This window comes from Oncorhynchus tshawytscha, linkage group LG16 (assembly GCF_018296145.1).
Source record: "Oncorhynchus tshawytscha isolate Ot180627B linkage group LG16, Otsh_v2.0, whole genome shotgun sequence".
Taxonomy (NCBI): Eukaryota; Metazoa; Chordata; class Actinopteri; order Salmoniformes; family Salmonidae; genus Oncorhynchus; species Oncorhynchus tshawytscha.
In genome coordinates this window covers 16,569,031-16,596,416 of record NC_056444.1, presented here as the reverse complement: position 1 = coordinate 16,596,416, position 27,386 = coordinate 16,569,031, and the positions used below count along the sequence as shown (strand labels likewise).

The 27,386-nt window shown below is 46.3% G+C and overlaps 1 protein-coding gene across 3 annotated transcripts; it reads left to right on the top strand.

Annotated features, from left to right (window-relative positions):
- Positions 1 to 70: 70 nt before the first annotated feature.
- LOC112215405 (wiskott-Aldrich syndrome protein family member 3-like) lies at positions 71 to 27,386 on the top strand. 3 transcript variants are annotated; one of them, XM_042298845.1, is made up of 10 exons: positions 71 to 194; positions 1,639 to 1,871; positions 13,141 to 13,287; positions 17,945 to 18,079; positions 19,966 to 20,119; positions 21,578 to 21,695; positions 21,774 to 21,955; positions 22,205 to 22,444; positions 23,149 to 23,447; positions 26,184 to 27,386. In XM_042298845.1, exons 3-10 carry the CDS (start codon positions 13,155 to 13,157, stop codon positions 26,339 to 26,341), a joined length of 1,419 nt encoding a protein of 472 aa, XP_042154779.1. In that variant the 5' UTR covers positions 71 to 194; positions 1,639 to 1,871; positions 13,141 to 13,154; the 3' UTR covers positions 26,342 to 27,386. The 3 variants fall into 3 exon arrangements, with proteins under 3 accessions (XP_042154779.1, XP_042154781.1, XP_042154780.1); XM_042298846.1 differs by having other exon boundaries at positions 85 to 194; positions 1,643 to 1,871; XM_042298847.1 differs by lacking the exon at positions 1,639 to 1,871 and having other exon boundaries at positions 84 to 194.

Sequence of the window (27,386 nt, the reverse complement as noted above, 5' to 3'; positions counted from 1 at the left end):
CATTGGGAACACCCACTAATCATTAAAACCCGGTTGCTGAATGCTGATAGGCCGAGGCTGCTGGCGGGTCCCGCCCCCGCGGTGGATTGTTTGGAGTGGCCAGACCGCCAGGGACACAGGATGGCAACGCGATCAGCAGGAGTATCTAACGGGACATGCGGACGGACTTAAATCTATTACATTTCTGACTGCCGGTGAGGGTTTTTACTATGCTTTTATATGTCATGATACGAATCGGAATATTACTCACCAAACTGTTTATATTTGGCCTTAATTGAGTATTTTTTTAAATGTTGAATTGCGTTAATCCAAATGGCCAAACTACAAAATCGACCACTGACTGGACGTAGCGGCCGGCCACCACTAGTGGACCCCAGTAGAAGATAATGATTAAGCACAAGGGTTCTGTGTCCAAGGCCCGATTCTTTCAATTCAACTCTTGACCATTACTGCACACTCCATTTGGCAACCGCCTTGCTCCGAACCGCTTGATTATTGTTCACTAAAACGTACAAACGGCATTTGATTTAGAAAGTGTCCGGCTATAAAATATTGTAACAATCTGTGGCGGAAGGAAAATAGACTCGGTAACGGGAAGCGACGGTGCGGAACTTTGATTGATCGTGCTTGCCATCAGTTCTCTGTGCATGTTGTGTGCATTGGCTGCAGCCAGCACACAGACGGCTGCTTTTGTTGCTCACTCACACTTTACTGAAAGCAAGAGAGATTAACTAGCCCACAGTGTGAATTAGACAACATTATTATATGAATGTAGGCAGTGACACGTCAGTTATAAGGGTTACTTGCGATAATTAAGCAATAAGGCCCGAGGATGTGGTATATGGACAATATTCCACGACTAAGGGATGTTTTTACTTAAGACGCAACGCGGAGTGCCTTAGTACAGCCTTAGCCGTGGTATATTGGCTATATATCACAAAACCCTGAGGACTATTTGTGCTAATATAAACCATTGGAGCGGTAAAACTAAACGTTTTGTCATACCCCTGCTATATGTGGTGATATACCATGGCTTTCAGCCAATCAGAATTCAGGGCTCAAACCACCAAGTTTATAATTAACAACAGACAGTTTTTATTCACAAAGATATAGGCTATTAGGGAGAATAGCCATATTCTATATTGTCGAAAAAATGAAGATCCAGCCATGTCGGAGTAGGAGTTAAGTCATTTTTTAGGGCAATGTGTAACATATCTTGCAATATTTATGACCTCACCACAAGCTCTCCAGCCTCCCTCAAAGCAAGAGGCTGTACCTGACTCATACATTTATGTTTCCCTGCTCCGACCTTAATAGAATTTCGGTGTCCATAGTAAAATGTGTCTGTGTGGAGGGTCTTTAGGGAGACAGGAAGCACATCATCCTGGTGGCAGCAGTCAGGATGTCTCTCTAGTGAAGTTCAAAGGCCCTCAGCTCTCTGAGCTCTGGAGATGGCTAATGGTACATCTGAGAAGCTAATGGTATAGCTAAGAGGTTACCTGTGGTTTTATGTGTGTATGTGCATGGCAGAGATAGTCCTGGGTGTTTGTATTAGAACTACTCATTGACTTCCTGCAGTTTCTTTTTCCACCTTTCTCTCCCCCCTCACTCTCTCCCCACCTCCCTAACTTTCGGCAGGTAGCCTACCGGTTAAGAGTGTTGGGCCAGTAATCGAAAAGGTCGCTGGTTTGAATCCCAGATCCGCCAAGGTGGAAAAATCTGCCTCTGCCCTCCAGCAAACCTCAACAACAACTGCTCTCGGGGTGCCGTGGACATTGATTAAGGCAGCCCCCCACACCTCTGATGCAGAGGGGTTGGGTTAAATGCAGAAGACACATTTCAGTTGAATGCATTGTTGTGCAACTGACTAGGTATTCCCATCCCTCGCTCTCTCCCACTTTCTCTATTTACTGTTTTTCCATGTCTCTCTCTTCCCCCTCTCACTCTTTCTCTCCGCTCTTCCTTTCTGAGTGGAGTGTCCTCTTTTCAGGGGATGTTAAAGGAGGGGAGGGGGAGGGGAGGCATGCATGGGAGCACTTTGCTGTTGCCGTGTGAACGGAGCTCCATTGTCCCTGGAACCTTTCAGAGTGGCTTCCCTGAGGTCCCTGCTTGCCCCTCCCCCACCCCTCACTCACTCTAGACGCACACACACACACACACACGTTCCATCCCTCTCTCTCCCCATTCCCTTCATTAGCCCACTCCCCTACCTCTAATGATGTCGCCTTGTTGTTGGGACCATTCTCACACCAGACAAAACAAACTCATGGCTCTGCAGAACTTCCTCATTTAAGGGTTACAAAGCAGAGCAGACCAACACATTTCACACACTAGTGTCTTTATATGATAATGTGGGCCTGGTTCATCATCTGGTTGAATACGCAAACCATGGTGCTAATTGGCTGTTTTCAGTGTGCTTTGTGGCAGCAGACGATGATGTAATTTATTCTTTGTTGTCCCATATTGGTATGTGGCTGCAGGCAAGGCTTGGCGGGGGTATTGGACCGATGCCAGCTGAGGACCCTACCCATAGCCTTGTAGGGAGGTTGTTTTTTGGTTGTCAGACATTTCTCTTTTCTCTGTCAACACCTCCAAGCTATTATGATTCTATCTATTCATCAATGACATACATGGCATAGCCTACTAGATCTGAATTAAAGAGAATGGCTGAGGGGTCATCTTTGCTTTTGGGTGTGCGGCATTATGCATTTTGTTTCGTGCACACAAATCAAATTGTATGTATCACATTAAGCCAAATACAACTAGTGTAGACTTTACAGTTAAATTCTTGCTTACGAACCTTTCCAACGATGCAGAGTTTAAAAATAAAAAAGAATATAGTAACTGACACGAGGAATAAAATACACAAGAATGGAGCTATATACAGGGAGGACCAGTACCAGATCAATGTGCTGCTATATACAGGGAGTACCAGTACCAGATCAATGTGCTGCTATATACAGGGAGGACCAGTACCAGATCAATGTGCTGCTATATACAGGGAGGACCAGTACCAGATCAATGTGCTGCTATATACAGGGAGGACCAGTACCAGATCAATGTGCTGCTATATACAGGGAGGACCAGTACCAGATCAATGTGCTGCTATATACAGGGAGGACCAGTACCAGATCAATGTGCTGCTATATACAGGGAGGACCAGTACCAGATCAATGTGCTGCTATATACAGGGAGGACCAGTACCAGATCAATGTGCTGCTATATACAGGGAGGACCAGTACCAGATCAATGTGCTGCTATATACAGGGAGGACCAGTACCAGATCAATGTGCTGCTATATACAGGGAGGACCAGTACCAGATCAATGTGCTGCTATATACAGGGAGGACCAGTACCAGATCAATGTGCTGCTATATACAGGGAGTACCAGTACCAGACTGCATATGGGGACAAAATGTTTACTTTTTGAAGAAATGTCCTCTGGTCTGATGAAACAAAATAGAACTGTTTGGCCATAATGACCATCGTTATGTTTGGAGGAAAAGGGGGAGGCTTGCAAGCCGAAGAACACCATCACAACCGTGAAGCACGGGAGTGGCAGCATTGTGTTGTGGGGCTGCTTTGCTGCAGGAGGGACTGGTGCACTTCACAAAATAGATGGCTTCATGAGGGAGGATAATTATGTGGATATATTGAAGCAACATCTCAAGACATTAATCAAAAAGCTAAAGCTTGGTCGCAATTGGATCTTCCAAATGGACAATGACCCCAAGCATACTTCCAAAGTTATGGCTTAAGGACAACAAAGTCAAGGTATTGGAGTGGCCATCACTAAGCTCTGAGCTCAATCCTATAGAACATTTGTGGGCAGAACTGAAAAAGTGTGTGCGAGCAAGGAGGGGTACAAACCTGACTCCGTTACACCAGCTCTGTCAGGAGGAATGGGCCAAAATTCACCCAACTTATTGTGGGAAGCTTGTGGAAGGCTACCTGAAAAGTTTGACCCAAGTTAAGCAATTTAAAGGCAAAGCTACCAAATACTAATTGAGTGTATGTAAACTTCTGACCCACGGGGAATGTGATGAAACAAATAAAAGCTGAAATAAATAGTTCTCTCTACTATTATTCTGACATTTCACATTCTTAAAATAAAGTGGTGATCCAAACTGACAGGGAATTTTTACTAGGGTTAAATATCAGGAATTGTGAAAAACGGAGTTCAAATGTATTTGGCTAAGGTGTATGTAAACTTCTGACTTCAACTGTATATAGTCTAGTGACTGTGTATAGCGTGTGTATATACAGTCTAGTGAGTGTGCGAGGAGTCCGTGCAGATAGTTTGGGTACCATTAATTCACTATTTAGCAGTCTGGCTGTTTAGCAGTCTTATGCCTTGGGGGTAGAATCTGTCTCGGAGCCTGTTGGTCCGAGAGTGGCGCTCCGGTACCGTTTGCTGGACAGTAGCAGAGTGAACACTCTATGACTTGGATGGCTGGAGTCTTTGCCAATTTTTCGGGCCTTCCTCTGACCCCGCGTGACAATGTGGTCCTGGGTGGCAGGGAGCCCGGCCCCAGGGGTGTACTGGGCTGTTTGCACCACCCTCTGTAGCGCTTTGCAGTCAAGGGGCGGTGTAGTTCCAATACCAAGCGGTGAGGCAGCCATCCAAGATGCTCTCGATGGTGCAGCTTTATACATTTTTGAGGATCTGAGGGTACATGCCAAATCTTTTCAGTCTACTGAGGGGGAAGAGACGTGTCCTCTTCACGACTGTGCGGGTGTTATGTGGACCATGTTAAGTTGTTAGTGATGTGGATGTCAATGAACTTGAATCTCTCAACCCGCTCCATAACTGCCCTGTGGATGTGGATGGGGACATGCTCTCCCCTCTTTCCTCTATAGTCCACGGTCAAGTCTTTGGTCTTACTGACATTGAGGGAGAAATTGTTGTCCTGGCACCACAGTGCTAAGTCTCTGACCTCCCTGTAGGCTGACCCATTGCCGGCGGTGATCAGGCCTTCCATTGTTGTGTCGTAAGCAAACTTGATGATAGTGTTGGAGTCATGCCATGTAGTTGTGGGTGACCAGGGAGTACAGGAGAGGACTAAGCACACATCCCAGAGGGGCCCCTGTGTTGAGGCTCAGTGTGGCGGAGGTGTTGTTGCCTACCCTCACCACCTGGGATCGGCCCGTCAGGGTGTCCAAGGATCCAGTACCAGAGGGAGGGGTTCAATCCCTGGGTCTCTAGTTTGGTGATGAGTTTGGAGGGGTTTATGGTGTTGAAAGTTGAGCTGTAGTCTATGAACACCATTCTCACATAGTTTTTTCCTCTTTTGTCCAGGTGGGAGAGGGCAGTATGAAGTGCAACTGAGATTGCGTCATCTGTGGATCTGTTGGGACGGTATGCGAATTGGAGTGGGTCTAGGATGTCTAGATGATGGTGTTATGACCTGCCTTTCAAAGCACTTCATAATTACAGTTGTGAGTGCTACGGTAGTCATTTAGGCAAGTTACTTTGGAGGTCTTGGGAACAGGGACAATGCTGATCATCTTGAAACATTTTGGGATTACAGACTTGGACAAGGAGAGATTGTAAATGTCTGAAGACACCTGCCAGCTGGTCTGTGCATGCTTTGAGAGCGCGTCCTGGTGTTCTGTCTGGCCTTGCGGCTTTGTGATTGTTAGCTTGTTTAAACGCTTTGCTCAAATCGGCCACGGAGAGCGAGACCACAGTCATCGTGAAAAACGGGCTTTCACACAAGGCAAGGTGCTATATTCCTTGAAGCGAGCATAAAATGCATTTAACTTGTTTGGGAGTTCTGCATTGCTGGGTTTCCCTTTGTAATCTGGTATCGTCTGCAAGCCCTGCCACTTACAACGAGCATCGTAGCCGGTGTCATAGGATTCCACCTTCCCCCTATATTGTCCTTTTGCATGTTTGATGTTTCTTTGGAGGTCATAGCGGGATTTCTTGTATGCATCCGTTTCCGTTCATTGTCAGCGGTAGCTTGAGCTTTTTTCAAATCAAATCAAATCAAATTTTATTTGTCACATACACATGGTTAGCAGATGTTAATGCGAGTGTAGCGAAATGCTTGTGCTTCTAGTTCCGACAATGCAGTAATAACGAACAAGTAATCTAACTAACAATTCCAAAAAAACTACTGTCTTATAACACAGTGTAAGGGGATAAAGAATATGTACATAAGGATATATGAATGAGTGATGGTACAGAGCAGCATAGGCAAGATACAGTAGATGATATCGAGTACAGTATATACATATGAGATAAGTATGTAAACCAAGTGGCATAGTTAAAGTGGCTAGTGATACATGTATTACATAAGGATGCAGTCGATGATATAGAGTACAGTATCAACGTATGCATATGAGATGAATAATGTAGGGTAAGTAACATTATATAAGGTAGCATTGTTTAAAGTGGCTAGTGATATATTTACATCATTTCCCATCAATTCCCATTATTAAAGTGGCTGGAGTAGAGTCAGTGTCATTGACAGTGTGTTGGCAGTAGCCACTCAATGTTAGTGGTGGCTGTTTAACAGTCTGATGGCCTTGAGATAGAAGCTGTTTTTCAGTCTCTCGGTCCCAGCTTTGATGCACCTGTACTGACCTCGCCTTCTGGATGACAGCGGGGTGAACAGGCAGTGGCTCGGGTGGTTGATGTCCTTGATGATCTTTATGGCCTTCCTGTAGCATCGGGTGGTGTAGGTGTCCTGGAGGGCAGGTAGTTTGCCCCCGGTGATGCGTTGTGCAGACCTCACTACCCTCTGGAGAGCCTTACGGTTGAGGGCGGTGCAGTTGCCATACCAGGCGGTGATACAGCCCGCCAGGATGCTCTCGATTGTGCATCTGTAGAAGTTTGTGAGTGCTTTTGGTGACAAGCCGAATTTCTTCAGCCTCCTGAGGTTGAAGAGGCGCTGCTGCGCCTTCCTCACGATGCTGTCTGTGTGAGTGGACCAATTCAGTTTGTCTGTGATGTGTATGCCGAGGAACTTAAAACTTGCTACCCTCTCCACTACTGTTCCATCGATGTGGATGGGGGGTGTTCCCTCTGCTGTTTCCTGAAGTCCACAATCATCTCCTTAGTTTTGTTGACGTTGAGTGTGAGGTTATTTTCCTGACACCACACTCCGAGGGCCCTCACCTCCTCCCTGTAGGCCGTCTCGTCGTTGTTGGTAATCAAGCCTACCACTGTTGTGTCGTCCGCAAACTTGATGATTGAGTTGGAGGCGTGCATGGCCACGCAGTCGTGGGTGAACAGGGAGTACAGGAGAGGGCTCAGAACGCACCCTTGTGGGGCCCCAGTGTTGAGGATCAGCGGGGAGGAGATGTTGTTGCCTACCCTCACCACCTGGGGGCGGCCCGTCAGGAAGTCCAGTACCCAGTTGCACAGGGCGGGGTCGAGACCCAGGGTCTCGAGCTTGATGACGAGCTTGGAGGGTACTATGGTGTTGAATGCCGAGCTGTAGTCGATGAACAGCATTCTCACATAGGTATTCCTCTTGTCCAGATGGGTTAGGGCAGTGTGCAGTGTGGTTGAGATTGCATCGTCTGTGGACCTATTTGGGCGGTAAGCAAATTGGAGTGGGTCAAGGGTGTCAGGTAGGGTGGAGGTGATGTGGTCCTTGACTAGTCTCTCAAAGCACTTCATGATGACGGATGTGAGTGCTACGGGGCGGTAGTCGTTTAGTTCAGTTACCTTAGCTTTCTTGGGAACAGGAACAATGGTGGCCCTCTTGAAGCATGAGGGAACAGCAGACTGGTATATAGATTGATTGAATATGTCCGTAAACACACCGGCCAGCTGGTCTGCGCATGCTCTGAGGGCGCGGCTGGGGATGCCGTCTGGGCCTGCAGCCTTGCGAGGGTTAACACGTTTAAATGTCTTACTCACTTCGGCTGCAGTGAAGGAGAGACCGCATGTTTCCGTTGCAGGCCGTGTCAGTGGCACTGTATTGTCCTCAAAGCTAGATACGTTCTTATAATCACTGTGGGGACGACATCGTCTATGCTCTTATTGATGAAGCCCGTGACTGTTGTGGTATAGTCCTCAATGTTATGTGACACTGGGAGGAACAGGACGTAAAGATGTGACTCTGGGGGGAACAGGAAATAGAGATGTGACACTGGGAGGAACCGGAAGTAGAGATGCGGAGACCGCTAAAACAGGAAGCTGCTGTAAAAATCTGCCTTAGAAACAGGATCAGCTTAGACCCCAATTGCATTGGACAGTGTGTGTGTGGGTGTTGGTCTGAAATGTCAAGTGAATGTGTCTGAGCGTGAGTGTGTGTGTATGCAAAACATTAGGAACACCTGCTGTTTCCATGACAGACTGACCAGGTGAAAGCTATGTTCTCCTAATGACGTCACCTGTAAAATCATTCAGTGTAGATGAAGGGGGAGACAGATTTAAGAGGGATTTTTATGCCTCGAGTCAATTCAGACATGGATTGTGTATGTGCTCCATTCACGTGCTGCGCAGTGGTCTAAGGCACTGCATCTCAGTCCAAGAGGATCGAATCCAGGCTGCATCACATTTGGCCGTGATTAGGAGTCCAATAGGGCGGTGCACAATTGGCCCAGCGTCGTCCAGGTTTGGCAGGGGTAGGCCGTCATTGTAAATAAGAATTTGTTCTTAACTGACTTGTCTAGTTAAATCAAATTCAGAGGGTGAATGGGTAAGACAAAAGATTTATTAAGTACCTTTGGTAGTGGGTGCCAGGTCCTTCAGTTTGTGTCAAGAACTGCAACACTCTTGGGTTTTTCATGCTCAACCATTTCCTGTGTATACAGAGTGGTCCACCACAAAAAGGACATCCAGCTAAGTTCACACAATTATGGGAAGCATTCGAGTCAACATGGAACCGCATCCCTGTGGAACGCTATTGACACCTTGTAGAGTCCATGCACTGACAAATTGAGGCTGTTCTGAGGGCAAACTCAATATTATGAAGCTGTTCCTAACGTTTGGCATCCTCTGTGTATATTTGTGTCTGAACTGTTGACCCTAAACCTGGGCAGTGATGAGGCCGGGAAGCAAAGCTGGGCGGTGGTGAGGCTGGTAAGCAAAGCTGGGCGGTGGTGAGGCTGGGAAGCAAAGCTGGGCGGTGGTGAGGCTGGGAAGTAAAGCTGGGCGGTGGTGAGGCTGGGAAGCAAAGCTGGGCGGTGGTGAGGCTGGGAAGCAAAGCTTGGGCGGTGGTGAGGCTGGGAAGCAAAGCTGGGCGGTGAGGCTGGGAAGCAAAGCTGGGCGGTGGTGAGGCTGGGAAGCAAAGCTGGGCGGTGGTGAGGCTGGGAAGCAAAGCTGGGCGGTGGTGAGGCTGGGAAGCAAAGCTGGGCGGTGGTGAGGCTGGGAAGCAAAGCTGGGCGGTGGTGAGGCTGGGAAGCAAAGCTGGGCGGTGGTGAGGCTGGGTGGTGAGTCTGGGAAGCAAAGCTGGGCGGTGGTGAGGCTGGGAAGTGGTGAGGCTGAGCGGTGGTGAGGCTGAGCGGTGGTGAGGCCGGGCGGTGGTGAGGCCGGGCGGTGGTGAGGCCGGGCGGTGGTGAGGCCGGGCGGTGGTGAGGCCGGGCGGTGGTGAGGCCGGGCGGTGGTGAGGCCGGGCGGTGGTGAGGCTGGGCGGCGCCATTTTATCGGCTCTTAACCAACCGTCCCATTTTGTTTGTTTTTTTCGCATTGTTTGTAACTTATTTTGTACATAATGTTCCTGCTACTGTCTCTTATTACCGAAAAGAGCTTCTGGACATCAGAACAGCCATTATTCACCTAAAATTAGACCAACAATTTTTCTTTAATGAGTCAGACTGGAAGGATTTACTCCGAACACCCGAACAGGCCCTCATCCCCGTCATTCGCTGAAGAAAGAAACTGAGATTTCGTGGAAAGAGATCGGGGTGCCTTGCGAGGATCAGGCGACAAGTGGCTAATCTGCGTTTGCCATCCATACTGTTAGCTAATTTGTAATCGCTGGAAAATAAATGGGACAAACTGAAAGCACGTATATCCTACCAACGGGACATTAAAAACTGTAATATCTTATGTTTTACCGAGTCGTGGCTGAACAACAACATTAATAACATACAGCTGGCGGGTTATACACTCTATCGGCAGGATAGAACAGCAGCCTCTGGTAAGACACAGGGCGGGGCCTATGCATATTTGTAAACAACAGCTGGTGCACGATATCTAAGGAATTCTCAAGGTTTTGCTTGCCTGAGGTGTAGTATCTCATGATAAGCTGTAGACCACACTATCTACCTAGAGAGGTTTCATCTGTATTTTTCATAGCTGTCTACATACCACCACAGATCGACGTTGGCGCTAAAACCACACTCAATGAGCTGTATACCTCCAAAAGCAAACAGGAAAACGCTCATCCAGAGGCACCGCTCCTTGTGGCCGGGGAGTTTAATGCAGGGAAACTTCGGTTTTTACCTAATTTCAATCAGCGTGTTAAATGTGCAACCAGAGGGGATGAAACTCTGGGGCGGCAGGGTAGCCTAGTGGTTAGAGCGTTGGACTAGTAACCGAAAGGTTGCAATATCCCCGAGCTGACAAGGTACAAATCTGTCGCTCTGCCCCTGAACAGGCAGTTAATCCACTGTTCCTAGGCCGTCATTGAAAATAAGAATTTGTTCTTAACTGACTTGCCTAGTTAAATAAAGGTAAAATAAAAAATAAAATAAATAGACCACCTATACTCCACACACATTCATAAGGCCGCAGGGCCAGACGGATTACCAGGACGTGTACTCCGAGCATGCGCTGACCAACTGGGAAGTGTCTTCACTGACATTTTCAACCTGTCCCTGACTGTGTTTGTAATACCAACATGTTTCAAGCAGCCCACCATAGTCCATGTGCCCAAGAACACTAAGGTAACCTGCCTAAATGACTACTGACCCGTAGCACTCACGTCTGTAGCCATGAAGTGCTTTGAAAGGCTGGTCATGGCTCACATCATCATTATTCCAGAAACCCTAGACTCACTCCAATTTGCTTACCACCCCAACAGATCCAAAGATGATGCAATCTCTATTGCACTCCACACTGCCCTTTCCCACCTGGACAAAAGGAACACCTATGTGAGAAGGCTATTCATTGACTAGAGCTCAGCATTCAACACCATAGTGCCCTCTGCAACTGGATCCTAGACTTCCTGATGGGCCTCCCCCAGGTGGTAAGGGTAGGTAACAACACATCTGCCACGCTGATCCTCAACACGGGGGACCCTCAGGAGTGCGTGCTCAGTCCCCTCCTGTACTCCCTGTTCACTCATGACTGCACGGCCAGGCACAACTCCAACACCATCATTATGTTTGCTGATGACACAACAGCCTGATCAGCGACAATGATGAGACAGCCTATAGGGAGGTCAGAGGCCTGACCATGTGGTACAAGGACAACATCCTCTCTCTCAACGTGAGCAAGACAAAGGAGCTGATCGTGGACTACAGGAAAAGGAGGACCGAGCACGCCCCATTCTCATCGACGTCCACATCACCAACAAACTAAAATGGTCCAAGCACACCAAGACAGTCGTAAAGAGGGCACGACAAAACCTATTCCCCCTCAGGAGACTGAAAAGATTTGGCATGGGTCCTCAGATCCTCAAAAGGTTCTACAGCTGCACCATCGAGAGCATCCTGACGGGTTGCATCACTGCCTGTTATGGCAACTGCTCGGCCTCTGACCACAAGGCACTACAGAGGGTAGCGCTTTCGGCCCAGTACATCACCGGGGCCAAGCTTCCTGCCATCCAGGACTTCTATATCAGGCAAGGTCAGAGGAAGGCCCTAAAAATTGTCAGACTCCAGCCACCCTAGTCATAGACTGTTCTCTCTGCTATCGCACGGCAAGCGTTATCAGAGTGCCAAGTCTAGGTCCAAGAGGCTTCTAAACAGCTTCTACCCCCAAGCCATAAGACTCCTGAACATCTAATCAAATGGCTACCCAGACTATTTGCACCCCCCTCTTTTACGCTGCTGCTACTCTCTGCTATTTTCTATGCATAATCATTTTAATATCTCTACCTACATGTACATATTACCTTGACACCGGTGCCACCGTACATTGACACTGTACCGGTACCCCCTGTATATAGCCCCAATATTGGGCAACGTTAGCTAGTTGACATTAGCCTTCTACATCTGGAACTTCCATCCTCAGACCAGGGGCACAATGCATTTTTTGTTTGGATCAGAATCCCCGTTATAATCATTGGCCAGTATGGAGAATTTAGTAAAACCACAAGTCCAAATCCCTGCCTTCATCCATGGTTAATTTAGGAAAGGGCCAATTTTAGCTAGCTAGTCACCTGAGGACAACAACACAACGAGATGCAACAATTCAGGTTGTTGCATCCCCCTTCTTCTACGATGCTGCTACTCTGTTATTTGCTATGCATAGTCACTTTAATAACTCTACCTTCGGGTTCATATTACCTCGACACCGGTGCCCCGCACATTGACTCTGTACCGGTACCCCCTGTATATAGCCTCCACATTGACTCTGTACCGGTACCCCCTGTATATAGCCTCCACATTGACTCTGTACCGGTACCCCCTGTATAAAGCCCCGCTATTGTTATTTACTGTTGCTCTTTAATTATTTGTTATTCTTATCTCTTTAATTTTTTTTTTGTATTTCTTAACTGCATTGTTGGTTAAGGGCTTGTAAGTAAGCATTTCACTGCAATACCTGTTGTATTCTGCGCATGTGACAAATAACATTTGATTTGACTGTAGCTCATTTTCCCAATACCTGAATCACTCTGCTGTCTGCTACTACTGCACTGCCGCTTGGTCTCGTCTGGACAGGTCACTGTTGAATGCCCAGCCTCACTTACCCTGTTTCGAAAAATACTATTGTGTGTTTGTTAGTGTGTGCTAATACGTCTGGCCCATTGACTATCTGTGCGTGTGTGTGTGTGTGTGTGTGTGTGTGTGTGTGTGTGTGTGTGTGTGTGTGTGTGTGTGTGTGTGTGTGTGTGTGTGTGTGTGTGTGTGTGTGTGTGTATCAGTGTCTCCCTGCATTGTGAGTGTGTGCTTATAATACTTACAGTAGTTATAACTTCCAAAATGTAGGAAAACGTGTCTGTAAATACATCCACTCTGAAAGTACAGGGTGTGTCATATCATATGTATTGTGTGCTTCCTGTGTAACAGTGTGAGGTGTCACCATGCCTCTGGTGAAGAGGAACATCGACCCGCGCCACCTGTGCCGGGGGGCGTTACCAGACGGCGTCGGCAGTGAGCTGGACTGTGTGATGAACAACACCCTCTCCTCCATCATCCGCCAGCTCAGCAGCCTGAGTAAGACACGCAGAACACACCGAGCAGAGAGCACCAACCACAGGCTACATAGAACTACATGCGCTTTCTACCGTGGTGACAACAGTGAAATAACACACTGTCATTGTACTATTCCCCACATATAGGTGTGCCACCTATGAATATCATGCTTATGCTCATCATATTATACTATTAAATTCTCTCCTAAATAACCTCTCATCTCATAGTCACCATGCTGCAGTGCTGTTACACATTTTGAGAAGACCTGATGATATAGTGATGTCTAAGAAGCGATTGATTTGTCAGTGTTCAGTGAAACAGGATCTGGGATAGAGGTGTCGAGGTCAAGACTGGACTAACACTGTCATCATACACCCGAGGGGGGTACAGTATGTAATCCTGTTGAAATATTTCACAAAAATCTATTTATCCAGACGTGTGTGTGTGTACCAGTATTGGTGCGTGAGTAAAATCACTTGGGAAGCCAAGCCAGGGGAAGAAGAACTAACATTTTACAACCCATGTGTTGTGATAATTGCGTTGTTTCCTCTATAACCTGTTAGTTCATGTGCCTTGCCCCTGTGATATATAGCTCTAAGGCCGAGGCAATAAGAAGACAGAGGCAGAATAAATTGAACCACACCTCTGTCTGGTGAAGTCCACAAAGCATATTGCATGTGACAAACAGTTACAGTACATGACCTACAGCAGGGTCAAGAAAGTTCATGTTTCCAATATTTTCAGACCACTAAACAACTATTGATTTAGAACCACTGAGAGTTACTGCAAGTCGCAAAGTTAAACAGGAGCTGCCTCCACTAGTCCTGCACCATTTTAATTTCAACATCATCAAATCACCTCTGCTTAGTTTAATACAGTGATGCAGCTAAAAGATGCCAAAAATGATTTTGTCCAATCAATGTAACCTAAATATGTGGCTGTCCATGGTTCTGAGTTGTGTGTTCGTGTGTTCGTGCAAGTAGAAAAACATGTTGACACCCTACTTGTAGAGAGATCTACTCCTCCTCTCTTTCATGTTGATGTAACGGTCTATGACGGTACACTATTTGTTGTTGTCATAGGCTACCTGGCTAAAATGCTTGGACGCTAGCCTAGCTTCCTTTCATGGGCAACGTTAGCTAGTTGACATTAGCCTTCTACATCTGGAACTTCCATCCTCTCAGACCAGGGGCACAATGCATTTTTTGTTTGGATCAGAATCCCCGTTATAATCATTAGCCACTACAGAGAATTAAGTAAAACCACAAGTCCAAATCCCTGCCTTCATCCATGGCTAATTTAGGAAAGGGGCAACTTTAGCTAGCTAGTCATGAGGACAACAAAACAACGAGATGCAACAATTCAGGTTGTTTCTGTCAAAGAAACATATTTCTCTGTGATAGGAGTGAAACCAAATCCCTTGACACTTTTGTTGTTTTGATTTTGGTCCGAAAGGACCATTCACTGTTTAGCTCAACGCTGATTGGCTATTATTTACAGGTGAGCTCACTCAGTTTAGCTCAACGCTGATTGGCTATTATTTACAGGTGAGCTCACTCAGTTTAGCTCAACGCTGATTGGCTATTATCTTGTTTATTTTTTTTATCAAGGGAGGCCAAATGCTCGCTGGCTTCCTTTTCATTCAATGCTATGAGCAGCAACAATGTCATACTCTTTATGACCAGATGGAATCAGATAATGGCCTACACATACGGAGACAGAGGGGCTCTGTTTTGCTCGTTTGGATGCTTTCTCTGAAAATTATGAAAACACAGAGATTAAATATACTTTCTTATTATTTACTTTTTTTGCTTTATTGCTTTATTCGTCTTGCTCATGCTCTGTTTTCCTCCCTCCCCCTCTCTCTACATTTGAATTCCATTTCATTTAAGGGCTTTATTGGCATGGGAAACATATGTTTACATTGCCAAAGCAAGGGAAATAGATAATAAACACACGTGAAATAAACAATAAAAAATGTTGGTGAACATTACACTCACAAAAGTCCCAAAATAATAAAGACATTTCAAATGGCATATTATGTGCAAATAGTACAAAAGGGAAAATATATAAACATAAATATGAGTTGTATTTACAATAGTGTTTGTTCTTCTCTGGTTGCCCTTTTCTTGTGGCAACAGATCACAAATATTGCTGCTGTGATGGCACACTGGTATTTCACCCAATAGATATGGGAGTTTGTGTAATCTGATGGAAATATGTATCTCTAACATTTGGCAGAAGGTTAGGAAGTGAAACTCAGAAAGTGGCCTTTCTCAATAGCAATGCTATGCTTACTGAGTCTGTACATAGTCGAAGCTTTCCTTAAGTTTGGGTCAGTCACAGTGGTCAGGTATCCTCTCTCTTTCTATCTCACTTACTCTTTCTCTGTCATTGCAGTTTAGCATTTTTTGGGATGACTCATGTACTGGAGGCAGCTAAGCAGAGTGATAACTAGCTGGCACAGCCACAAAGTCATATTTTAACCTTAACCACTGCTTACCCTAATTAGTGGCGCAGCATGTCAGTGCAAGAGGCGTCACTACAGTCCCTGGTTCGAATCCAGACTGTATCATATCTGGCCGGCATTGGGAGTCCCATAGGGCAGCGCACAATTTTATGTTTAACCTTTATTTAACTAGGCAAGTCAGTTAAGAACACATTCTTATTTTCAATGACAGGGGCAGAACGACAGATTTTTACCTTGTCAGCTCGGGGATTCAACCTTGCAACCTTTCGGTTACTAGTCCAACGCTCTAACCACTAGGCTACCTGCCGCCCCAGTATATAACGAGATTTTTCCATTGTCCCAGCGTCGTCCGGGTTTGGCCGGGGTAGGCCTTCATTGTAAATAATAATTTGTTCTTAACTGATTTGCCTAGTTAAATTAAAAAATAAATGAAGACCAAAAGGCATTTTTTTCATTAATTTTTACAATTGAGCCAATTTTGACTTTGCAGCTGTCCCATCTAGCGGAAATCGCTCAGTTCTGCCTCCAGGACAAGACTCATCCAATAAACATCTCTGCCATTGTGATTGTTCCTCTGGTGGGAGTGGGCCTTTCAGCAGCAGCTGTGTGGGTTAAATATAAACAAAGAGGGAGTCTAAGCTAGAGCCCTATCCCTTCCCAAATCTGTCCATGTTAAGCAGATCATTCATTATTAAGCAAGTGAAGGGTTTCTTTATGGGGGGCAATGAGAGGGTTGAATTTTTAGTCAAGATAACCATGAATTGCTATTTTGATACGTGAGGCTGATTTGATCTAATAGAAGATTGGTAACAACCTAAGCATTACCAATGTACTGATAAGTGTGACACACGTGACATCCCGGCAACTTTGAGAAAGAGCACTTTATATTGGAGTTCTCCCTGTTGAAATTTGAGACGGTATATGCATAATCATGAGGCTAGCATAGCATCTCACACTCCATTGAACACAGGCAGTTGACATCAACACCCCTCATAGATTATTCCTTTTTCTTAAATTTCTATATAACGAGATTTATCCACCAATCCAAAAAGGACTAGGCAGGAGATTGACAACCCGCTGTTCCTGCTCTGTGGACAACTAATCCCATTGTTAGGGCGGAGACATACAGATGGAGGATCTTCATTTGAGTATTATATGGATTATAATTAATGGACATTTTTGTCGGGGTTAATACATTTCTCATCAGGGAAAATCAAGTCTGAAATTTCAAAGTGGAAATGGTGAACTTCAGAGGCCTTTTTTAAACACTACAAGTTTTACAATTATTGCGTTGCAGGAAAGTTCTCCTGCAACAGGGTGATCATATTAAGTTCTCCTGCAACAGGGTGATCATATTAAGTTCTCCTGCAACAGGGTGATCATATTAAGTTCTCCTGCAACAGGGTGATCATATTAAGTTCTCCTGCAACAGGGTGATCATATTAAGATAATAAGATCCCATATTAAGATCCTACATATTAAGATCCTAAGATCCTACATATTAAGATCCTACATATTAAGATCCTAGGGTCCCATATTAAGATCCTAAGATCCCATATTAAGATCCTACATATTAAGATCCTAAGCATCTTGTCATTATATCCATATCTCTTGTATAAATGACTGGGCACAAATGCCTGGAGAGCCTGAACTAGGGACAGGAGGTGTGTGTGTGAGAGACAGACAGACAGACAGACAATGTCAGAACCATAGAGGGATTGGACCTCAACATGCTGAACCTCCTTTTCTTCCTCTAAATATTTGTCCAGTGGTCATCCTGTGCATGGGTGTGTGCGTGCCTCTGACACACAAGTTAGTGTTAAACATTTTGACGCCTGATCTCAACAGATGTGCTCTTGCAAAGAGTGATTGTTTGTATTTTTCCTCTAGGACCTCACATGACAGTGATGCCCTGGTCTATTTGTGAGTTTAGTTTGTTAACAGAAGAATGGTAGACCTGTGCCTTTTGATAGTCCCATGCATCAAGTCCATCTCAATTGATTTCTCCTACCAGTCAGGCTTTAATGTCATTGCTGTCTTTAACAATGGCTGTATCTCCTGTTGTCTGGTTGTTGCTTGGTCCTGTTGTCATAAACAGAACAGTTGCTCTATAGTATCCTCAGTGTGCTGCATACTGTATGCATCATTTAGTGCACCAGAATGTCATGTTAACCACATACAATCCATCTGCCTACTCTTGTACTGCAGGTAAACATGCGGAGGACATCTTTGGGGAGCTGTTCAACGAGGCCAACACGTTCTACCTGAGAGCCAACTCCCTGCAGGACCGCATCGACCGTCTGGCTGTCAAGGTCACCCAGCTGGACTCCACTGTGGAGGAAGGTGAGACAGGGGTTAGAGGTCACAAGAAACAGGAAGTGGTGTCAATACTGGTTGCCACAGGGATGTGAGGTCCTTTGTATTAGTGAGTTAAGTCAGGTGTGGAGAAAGTGCTGAAACTGAGGATGTACAGTGCATTCGGAAAGTGTTCTGACCCCCTGACTTTTCCCACATTTTGTTACATTGCAGCCGTATTCGAAAATGTATTAAATTATTTCCCCCCCCCTCATGAATCTACACACAATACCCCATAATGACAAAACAAAAACGGGTTTTTATAAATATTACATTTCCATAAGTATTCAGACCCTTTACTCAATACTTTGTTGAAGCACCTTTGGCAGCGATTACAACCAAGTCTTCTTCGGGATGATGCTACATGCATGGCACACCTGTATTTGGGGATTTTCTCCCATTCTTCTCTGCAGATCCTCTCAAGCTCGGTCAGGTTGAATGGGGAGCGTCGCAACACAGCTATTTTCAGGTCTCTCCAGAAATGATCAATCGTGTTCAAGTCCGGGCTCTGGCTGGGCCACTCAAGGACATTCAGAGACTTGTCCCAAAGCCACTCCTGCTTTGACTTGGCTGTACTTAGGGTCGTTGTCCTGTTGGAAGGTGAACCTTCGACCCAGTCTGAGGTCTTGACCACTCTGGAGCAGGTTTTCATCAAGGATCTTTCTGTACTTTGCTCTGTTCATCTTTCCATCGATCCTGACTAGTCTCCCAATCTCTGCCACAGAAAAATATCCCCACAGCGTGAAGCTGCCACCACCATGCTTCACTGTAGGGCTGGTGCCAGGTTTCCTCCTTTGCATTCAGGCCAAAAAGTTCAATCTTGATTTCTCATGGTCTGAGAGTCCTTTAGGTGACACTTGGCAAACTCCAAGCGGGCTGTCATGTGTCTTTTACTGAGGAGTGGCTTCCGTCTTGACACTCTACAATAAAGGCCCGATTGGTGGAGTGATGAAGAGATGGGAGAGCCTTCCAGAAGGAACCCCATCTCCACAGAGGAACTCTGGAGCTCTGTCAGAGTGACCATTGGGTTCTTGGTCACCTCCCTGTCCAAGGCCCTTCTTCCCTGATTGCTCAGTTTGGCCGGGCAGCCAGCTCTAGGAAGAGTCTTGGTGGTTCCAAACTTCTTTCATTGAAGAATGTTGGAGGCCACTGTGTTCTTGGAGACCATCAATGCTGCATTAGTTTTTTGGTACCCTTTCCCAGATCTGTGCCTTGACGTAATCCTGTCTCAGAGCTCTACAGACAATTTGTTCGACCTCATGGCTTGGTTTTTGCTCTGACAAGCACTGTCAACTGTGGGACCTTATATAGACAGGTGTGTGCCTTTCCAAATCATGTCCAATCAATTGAATATACCACAGGTGGACTCCAATCAAGTTGTAGGATGATCAATGGAAACAGGATTCACCTGAGCTTAATTTCGAGTCTCAGAGCAAAGGGTCTGAATACTAATGTAAATAAGGTATTTCTGTTTTTAAAAGTATAATACAAAAATGTATAAAACCTGTTTTCACTGTCATTGTGTGGATTCATGAGAACTAAAAAAAAACTTTTATAGTAAGGCTGTAATGTAACAAATGTGGAAAACGGGAAGGGGTCTGAATACTTTGCGAATACACCGTATAAATACTTTTCTCACACCCTGTCTGTCCCCCTCTCTTTTCTCCCATATCTTCCTCACCCTCTTTCTCTTGGTCCTTCTCTCTGTTTGTCCTCCCTCCCGCTTCTTTCTCTTGGTCCTTCTCTCTCTGTTTGTTCTCCCTCCTGCCTCTCTCTTGTTTGTTCTCTCTCTGTTTGTTCTCCCTCACCCTCTTTCTCTTGTTTATTCTCTCGCACTCTTTTTCTCCCTGTTTGTCCTCTCTCTCTGTCCTCAGTCTCTCTGCAGGACATTAACATGAAGAAGGCATTTAAGAGCAGTACCGCCCAGGACCAGCAGGTGGTGTCCACAAGGAGCGTGCCCATCCCTGTCAAGGAGATGTACAACCTGAGTGATAAACCTCCACCGCTCAACATCCTCTCCAAATATAGGTGGTTTATCTCCCCCTCCCTTTCTATGATCTGTCTAACCTCTCTACTACCCAGGGCAGTGTAAACCCAGAGTCAAATACCTCACCAGATCTGTCTAACCTCTCTACTACCCAGGGCAGTGTAAACCCAGAGTCAAATACCTCACCAGATCTGTCTAACCTCTCTACTACCCAGGGCAGTGTAAACCCAGAGTCAAATACCTCACCAGATCTGTCTAACCTCTCTACTACCCAGGGCAGTGTAAACCCAGAGTCAAATACCTCACCAGATCTGTCTAACCTCTCTACTACCCAGGGCAGTGTAAACCCAGAGTCAAATACCTCACCAGATCTGTCTAACCTCTCTACTACCCAGGGCAGTGTAAACCCAGAGTCAAATACCTCACCAGATCTGTCTAACCTCTCTACTACCCAGGGCAGTGTAAACCCAGAGTCAAATACCTCACCAGATCTGTCTAACCTCTCTACTACCCAGGGCAGTGTAAACCCAGAGTCAAATACCTCACCAGATCTGTCTAACCTCTCTACTACCCAGGGCAGTGTAAACCCAGAGTCAAATACCTCACCAGATCTGTCTAACCTCTCTACTACCCAGGGCAGTGTAAACCCAGAGTCAAATACCTCACCAGATCTGTCTAACCTCTCTACTACCCAGGGCAGTGTAAACCCAGAGTCAAATACCTCACCAGATCTGTCTAACCTCTCTACTACCCAGGGCAGTGTAAACCCAGAGTCAAATACCTCACCAGATCTGTCTAACCTCTCTACTACCCAGGGCAGTGTAAACCCAGAGTCAAATACCTCACCAGATCTGTCTAACCTCTCTACTACCCAGGGCAGTGTAAACCCAGAGTCAAATACCTCACCAGATCTGTCTAACCTCTCTACTACCCAGGGCAGTGTAAACCCAGAGTCAAATACCTCACCAGATCTGTCTAACCTCTCTACTACCCAGGGCAGTGTAAACCCAGAGTCAAATACCTCACCAGATCTGTCTAACCTCTCTACTACCCAGGGCAGTGTAAACCCAGAGTCAAATACCTCACCAGATCTGTCTAACCTCTCTACTACCCAGGGCAGTGTAAACCCAGAGTCAAATACCTCACCAGATCTGTCTAACCTCTCTACTACCCAGGGCAGTGTAAACCCAGAGTCAAATACCTCACCAGATCTGTCTAACCTCTCTACTACCCAGGGCAGTGTGTACCACAGGAGGCTGCTGGGGGGAGGAAGTGTCATAATAATGTCCGGAACAGAGCAAATGGAATGGCATCAACACCTTCAAACCATGTGTTTGATGTATTTGACACCATTCCACTGATTCCGTTCCAGTCATTACCATGATCCCGTTATCCCAAATTAAGGTGCCACCAACCTCCTGTGGCATAAACCCAGAGTCTCATAATGGAATGTTGTGGACTTCATTTCCCATAAACCCTGAGCCGTGTTTGCACTGTAGGGATGACCACAAGGAGGGGCTGAAGTTCTACACTGACCCCTCCTACTTCTTCAACCTGTGGAGAGAAACAATGCTGCAGGACACAGAGGACAAGAGGAAGGAGAAGAGGAAGAACAAAGTAAAGTCTAAAGTTATCTATCTTTCTTTCATTGTATCTCTTCCTCCTCTGTCTCCACTAATATGTGTCTCCTCCCAGGAGCAGAAGCGGTGTGTGGACGGGACGTTGCAGAGGGAGGTGAAGAAGGTGCGTAAGGCTCGGAACCGTCGCCAGGAGTGGAATATGTTGGCCCTGGATAAGGAGCTGAGGCCTGACCACCGCCACACACACTCGCTCCACCAGGGGCCCACCTCCGAGGGATCACTGTCCCCTGAGATGAGGTCAGTCATCACACACGTACATACATATGAGATGAGGTCAATGAAAGTTTACACATGAACACATTTGCATTTATAACATAATGTATGAAATGTAAAGAAATATGGAGTAATTACTTTTCTGTACAGATGATTACCCACTTAAGGTGTTTCCCCAGTGCTGTGCTAGTTTAGTCTCCCTCTGCTGTTCAGGGAGAATTTAGCCCTCTTACTCCCCCTGCTGGCCATGCTGTAACCTTTTCTCTCTCCTAGGGGTCTTGGGCCTGATCACATGGACCACCACCACTACCCTAACTCAACCAACCATGCTGGTCACGCCTACACATACTCCGGGCCACCCCCGAGTCTCCTGGCTGCTCACCTGGCTGCCCAGGGACATGCCACTCTGGACAAGGACTATAGGGGAGCCACCCTGGGTCGCCCCCACGATGCTCCACCCCCTCCTCCACCCACTGAGAACATGAACGGATCTCTGCCCCCTGTGGACTACAGGTCAGCAAGTGCACAGACACACACATACATAAACACCCTGGCAGACAGACAGACATGTGTAAATGCACACTTAAATAAACATTAAAACGTGCACACAGACAAATCCATGTGCACTCTTTTGTTGTCACTCTAGGGTTTGGTTGAGTCTTGTGTCAGGGGAAATCTGATCTGATGGCGAACAACAGGCTTAATTCTCTCTGGGACTAATCTTTAGGGTTATACTGTCACCCATACAAACCGAGTACAGCCCTGGTACACTCAACTGCCTTGGTCTTGGCACGACTCCCCTATAAACTCTGTGAAAATAATGGCATCCTGTTATTCATTCTTCTTCAGTTGTCAGAGGATGTTTAGTGTGACATCGCTATAACTGAGATGTTTTTGTGGAGAGGCAGATAGACAAGATACTTTCAATTTCTGAAATGGTTATGATGATTAATACAGTATAATGCTTCATGCCCACGGTCTCACTTTGTCCCTTCTCTCCTCTCTTCTCTTTCTTTCTCTCGCTCTCTCCCTCTCTCCCTCTCTTCCTCTCTACCTTCTCTCCCTCTCTCCCTCTCTTCCTCTCTACCTTCTCTCCCTCTCTTCCTCTCTACCTTCTCTCCCTCTCTTCCTCTCTACCTTCTCTCCCTCTCTTCCTCTCTTCCTCTCTACCTTCTCTCCCTCTCTTCCTCTCTACCTTCTCTCCCGCTCTCTTTCAGTATGATGGAGGGATATGGAAACGGTCCTCCTCCCACTCCTCTCATGCCATCAGCACAATCTGCCTTTGCCACGCCCCCCGGAGGACCACTTCCTCCCCCAGGACCAGTGGGATCAGCCGGTGGCTATGCCCCGACCCCACCACCACTCACTGGGTCTCTGGTGGCTCCACCTCCCCCTATACCCCCGCCCCCTCCTCCAGGCTCCTCCTACTCTACCACTCCCAAGATGTCCTCCGTGCCCCACATTGCCCAACCTGTTAATGATGCTCGTAGTGATCTGCTGGCTGCCATACGCATGGGTAAGTGTGTGCATCTCTATCTAACCCTGTGTGTCTCTGTGGCAGGGGTATTCAGTCTGTCTGTGTCTGACTAACTTGACTGGGGGCTGATAATGCATCGCCTAGTGCCCCAGGTGGGTGGATATTTCACTTTGGGACCAATGGAATGGCCAAAAATGAGCAAACTGCGCTCACCCGGGGCCCCGGGCCATGCCTTTTCTGACTGACTGGCTTACTGACTGTGTCTAACTGTCTCTCTCCCTGGCTGTAGGTATCTAGTTGAAGTGTGTCTAACTGTCTCTCTCCCTGGCTGTAGGTATCTAGTTGAAGTGTGTCTAACTGTCTCTCTCCCTGGCTGTAGGTATCTAGTTGAAGTGTGTCTAACTGTCTCTCCCTGGCTGTAGGTATCTAGTTGAAGTGTATCTATCGGTCTCTCTCCCTGGCTGTAGGTATCTAGTTGAAGTGTGTCTAACTGTCTCTCTCCCTGGCTGTAGGTATCTAGTTGAAGTGTGTCTAACTGTCTCTCTCCCTGGCTGTAGGTATCTAGTTGAAGTGTGTCTAACTGTCTCTCCCTGGCTGTAGGTATCTAGTTGAAGTGTATCTATCGGTCTCTCTCCCTGGCTGTAGGTATCTAGTTGAAGTGTGTCTAACTGTCTCTCTCCCTGGCTGTAGGTATCTAGTTGAAGTGTGTCTAACTGTCTCTCCCTGGCTGTAGGTATCTAGTTGAAGTGTATCTATCGGTCTCTCTCCCTGGCTGTAGGTATCTAGTTGAAGTGTGTCTAACTGTCTCTCCCTGGCTGTAGGTATCTAGTTGAAGTGTATCTATCGGTCTCTCTCCCTGGCTGTAGGTATCTAGTTGAAGTGTGTCTAACTGTCTCTCCCTGGCTGTAGGTATCTAGTTGAAGTGTATCTATCGGTCTCTCTCCCTGGCTGTAGGTATCTAGTTGAAGTGTGTCTAACTGTCTCTCCCTGGCTGTAGGTATCTAGTTGAAGTGTGTCTAACTGTCTCTCCCTGGCTGTAGGTATCTAGTTGAAGTGTGTCTAACTGTCTCTCCCTGGCTGTAGGTATCTAGTTGAAGTGTATCTATCTGTCTCTCTCCCTGGCTGTAGGTATCTAGTTGAAGTGTATCTATCGGTCTCTCTCCCTGGCTGTAGATATCTAGTTGAAGTGTGTCTAACTGTCTCTCCCTGGCTGTAGGTATCTAGTTGAAGTGTATCTATCGGTCTCTCTCCCTGGCTGTAGATATCTAGTTGAAGTGTGTCTAACTGTCTCTCCCTGGCTGTAGGTATCTAGTTGAAGTGTATCTATCGGTCTCTCTCCCTGGCTGTAGATATCTAGTTGAAGTGTGTCTAACTGTCTCTCTCCCTGGCTGTAGGTATCTAGTTGAAGTGTATCTATCTGTCTCTCTCCCTGGCTGTAGGTATCTAGTTGAAGTGTATCTATCGGTCTCTCTCCCTGGCTGTAGGTATCTAGTTGAAGTGTGTCTAACTGTCTCTCCCTGGCTGTAGGTATCTAGTTGAAGTGTATCTATCGGTCTCTCTCCCTGGCTGTAGGTATCTAGTTGAAGTGTGTCTAACTGTCTCTCCCTGGCTGTAGGTATCTAGTTGAAGTGTATCTATCGGTCTCTCTCCCTGGCTGTAGGTATCTAGTTGAAGTGTATCTATCGGTCTCTCTCCCTGGCTGTAGGTATCTAGTTGAAGTGTATCTATCGGTCTCTCTCCCTGGCTGTAGGTATCTAGTTGAAGTGTATCTATCGGTCTCTCTCCCTGGCTGTAGGTATCTAGTTGAAGTGTATCTATCGGTCTCTCTCCCTGGCTGTAGGTATCTAGTTGAAGTGTATCTATCGGTCTCTCTCCCTGGCTGTAGGTATCTAGTTGAAGTGTATCTATCGGTCTCTCTCCCTGGCTGTAGGTATCTAGTTGAAGTGTGTCTAACTGTCTCTCCCTGGCTGTAGGTATCTAGTTGAAGTGTGTCTAACTGTCTCTCCCTGGCTGTAGGTATCTAGTTGAAGTGTATCTATCGGTCTCTCTCCCTGGCTGTAGGTATCTAGTTGAAGTGTGTCTAACTGTCTCTCCCTGGCTGTAGGTATCTAGTTGAAGTGTATCTATCGGTCTCTCTCCCTGGCTGTAGGTATCTAGTTGAAGTGTGTCTAACTGTCTCTCTCCCTGGCTGTAGGTATCTAGTTGAAGTGTATCTATCGGTCTCTCTCCCTGGCTGTAGGTATCTAGTTGAAGTGTATCTATCGGTCTCTCTCCCTGGCTGTAGGTATCTAGTTGAAGTGTATCTATCGGTCTCTCTCCCTGGCTGTAGGTATCTAGTTGAAGTGTATCTATCGGTCTCTCTCCCTGGCTGTAGATATCTAGTTGAAGTGTGTCTAACTGTCTCTCCCTGGCTGTAGGTATCTAGTTGAAGTGTATCTATCGGTCTCTCTCCCTGGCTGTAGATATCTAGTTGAAGTGTGTCTAACTGTCTCTCCCTGGCTGTAGGTATCTAGTTGAAGTGTATCTATCGGTCTCTCTCCCTGGCTGTAGATATCTAGTTGAAGTGTGTCTAACTGTCTCTCTCCCTGGCTGTAGGTATCTAGTTGAAGTGTATCTATCGGTCTCTCTCCCTGGCTGTAGGTATCTAGTTGAAGTGTATCTATCGGTCTCTCTCCCTGGCTGTAGGTATCTAGTTGAAGTGTATCTATCGGTCTCTCTCCCTGGCTGTAGGTATCTAGTTGAAGTGTATCTATCGGTCTCTCTCCCTGGCTGTAGGTATCCAGTTGAAAAAGGGTCAGGAGCAGCAGGAGCAGCAGGAAAAGAGGGAGCCTGTAGGGAACGATGTGGCCACCATCCTGTCCAGACGCATCGCCGTTGAGTACTCTGACTCCGAGGACGACTCCGAGTTGGAGGAGAACGACTGGTCTGACTAACACACACACACACACACACACACACACACACACACACACACACACACACACTCACTCAGAAGCTGAAAAGCACATACACGTGCACGTTCACATCCACAAACTAAGAACCACTAAAAGGTATGTGTACGAACACATGAACAGAAGCTAACATTCACATATACAGACTCATACACTCCCTCGTGTCGTAGGTATGTTTGTACAGTATATAAGCTGGGTGATCCTTGGTCACATGTAGCACTGCTGGGAGATCAGGCTCCTGCATCAGCTGCTGAAGGATTCACAACTGGAACGCTAGGGTTGAATTCAAGAAGCATAGTGTCATGTTCAGCTGCTATACAGACACTAACTGCAAACCAACGTTCAATTCAAAACTATTACATTAACATTTAAGAATTCTCATGCAACGCTCTGGGCATCTTGAATACACCCCAGGAGACCACAGTGTCTCTGTATAATATGTTATCCATTATAACACTAGTAAAGCCCTGTATGTGTTGGCACCCCACGAATGGGGACTTATCTCATGTATGGTAACTATCTTAAGGGTGTCACTTGGAGAAATAGCAACCTCCCCTTGGACAGAAAATCTACTTGTCTTTTCTAATGTTTTTACTCAAACACTTATTAATAGTTAATCTGGGAAGCGACAAGCTTTTAATGTGTAGATTATAGCAACTGGAGGAAGAGAAGTCAGAGTGGACTGCGATGGTCAGGGTAGCGTTCAGGAGGAACAAATAGGTGACAATGTTTTTAAAGCGTTTCCCAACTGTTCCTTCTGAACAACACCTGAGATTGAGGCTGTATTCCATCAACCGCACTAACAATGTAGACCAGATATATGTTGAGAGTTAGGCCAATGCGGGTTCTCTCTGAATATTCATGGAGCGCCACCTTCTCCTCAATAGCCATTTCTACGTGATAATTAAAGCTTCCACGTTGTGCTGTTTACTGCTGATAGTTTTCACAGTGAAAGCAGATGTGCAATTTGTTGACTTGAATACACATTATCCCCAATGCTAATCAATAAAAAAATCTGTTAAATTCA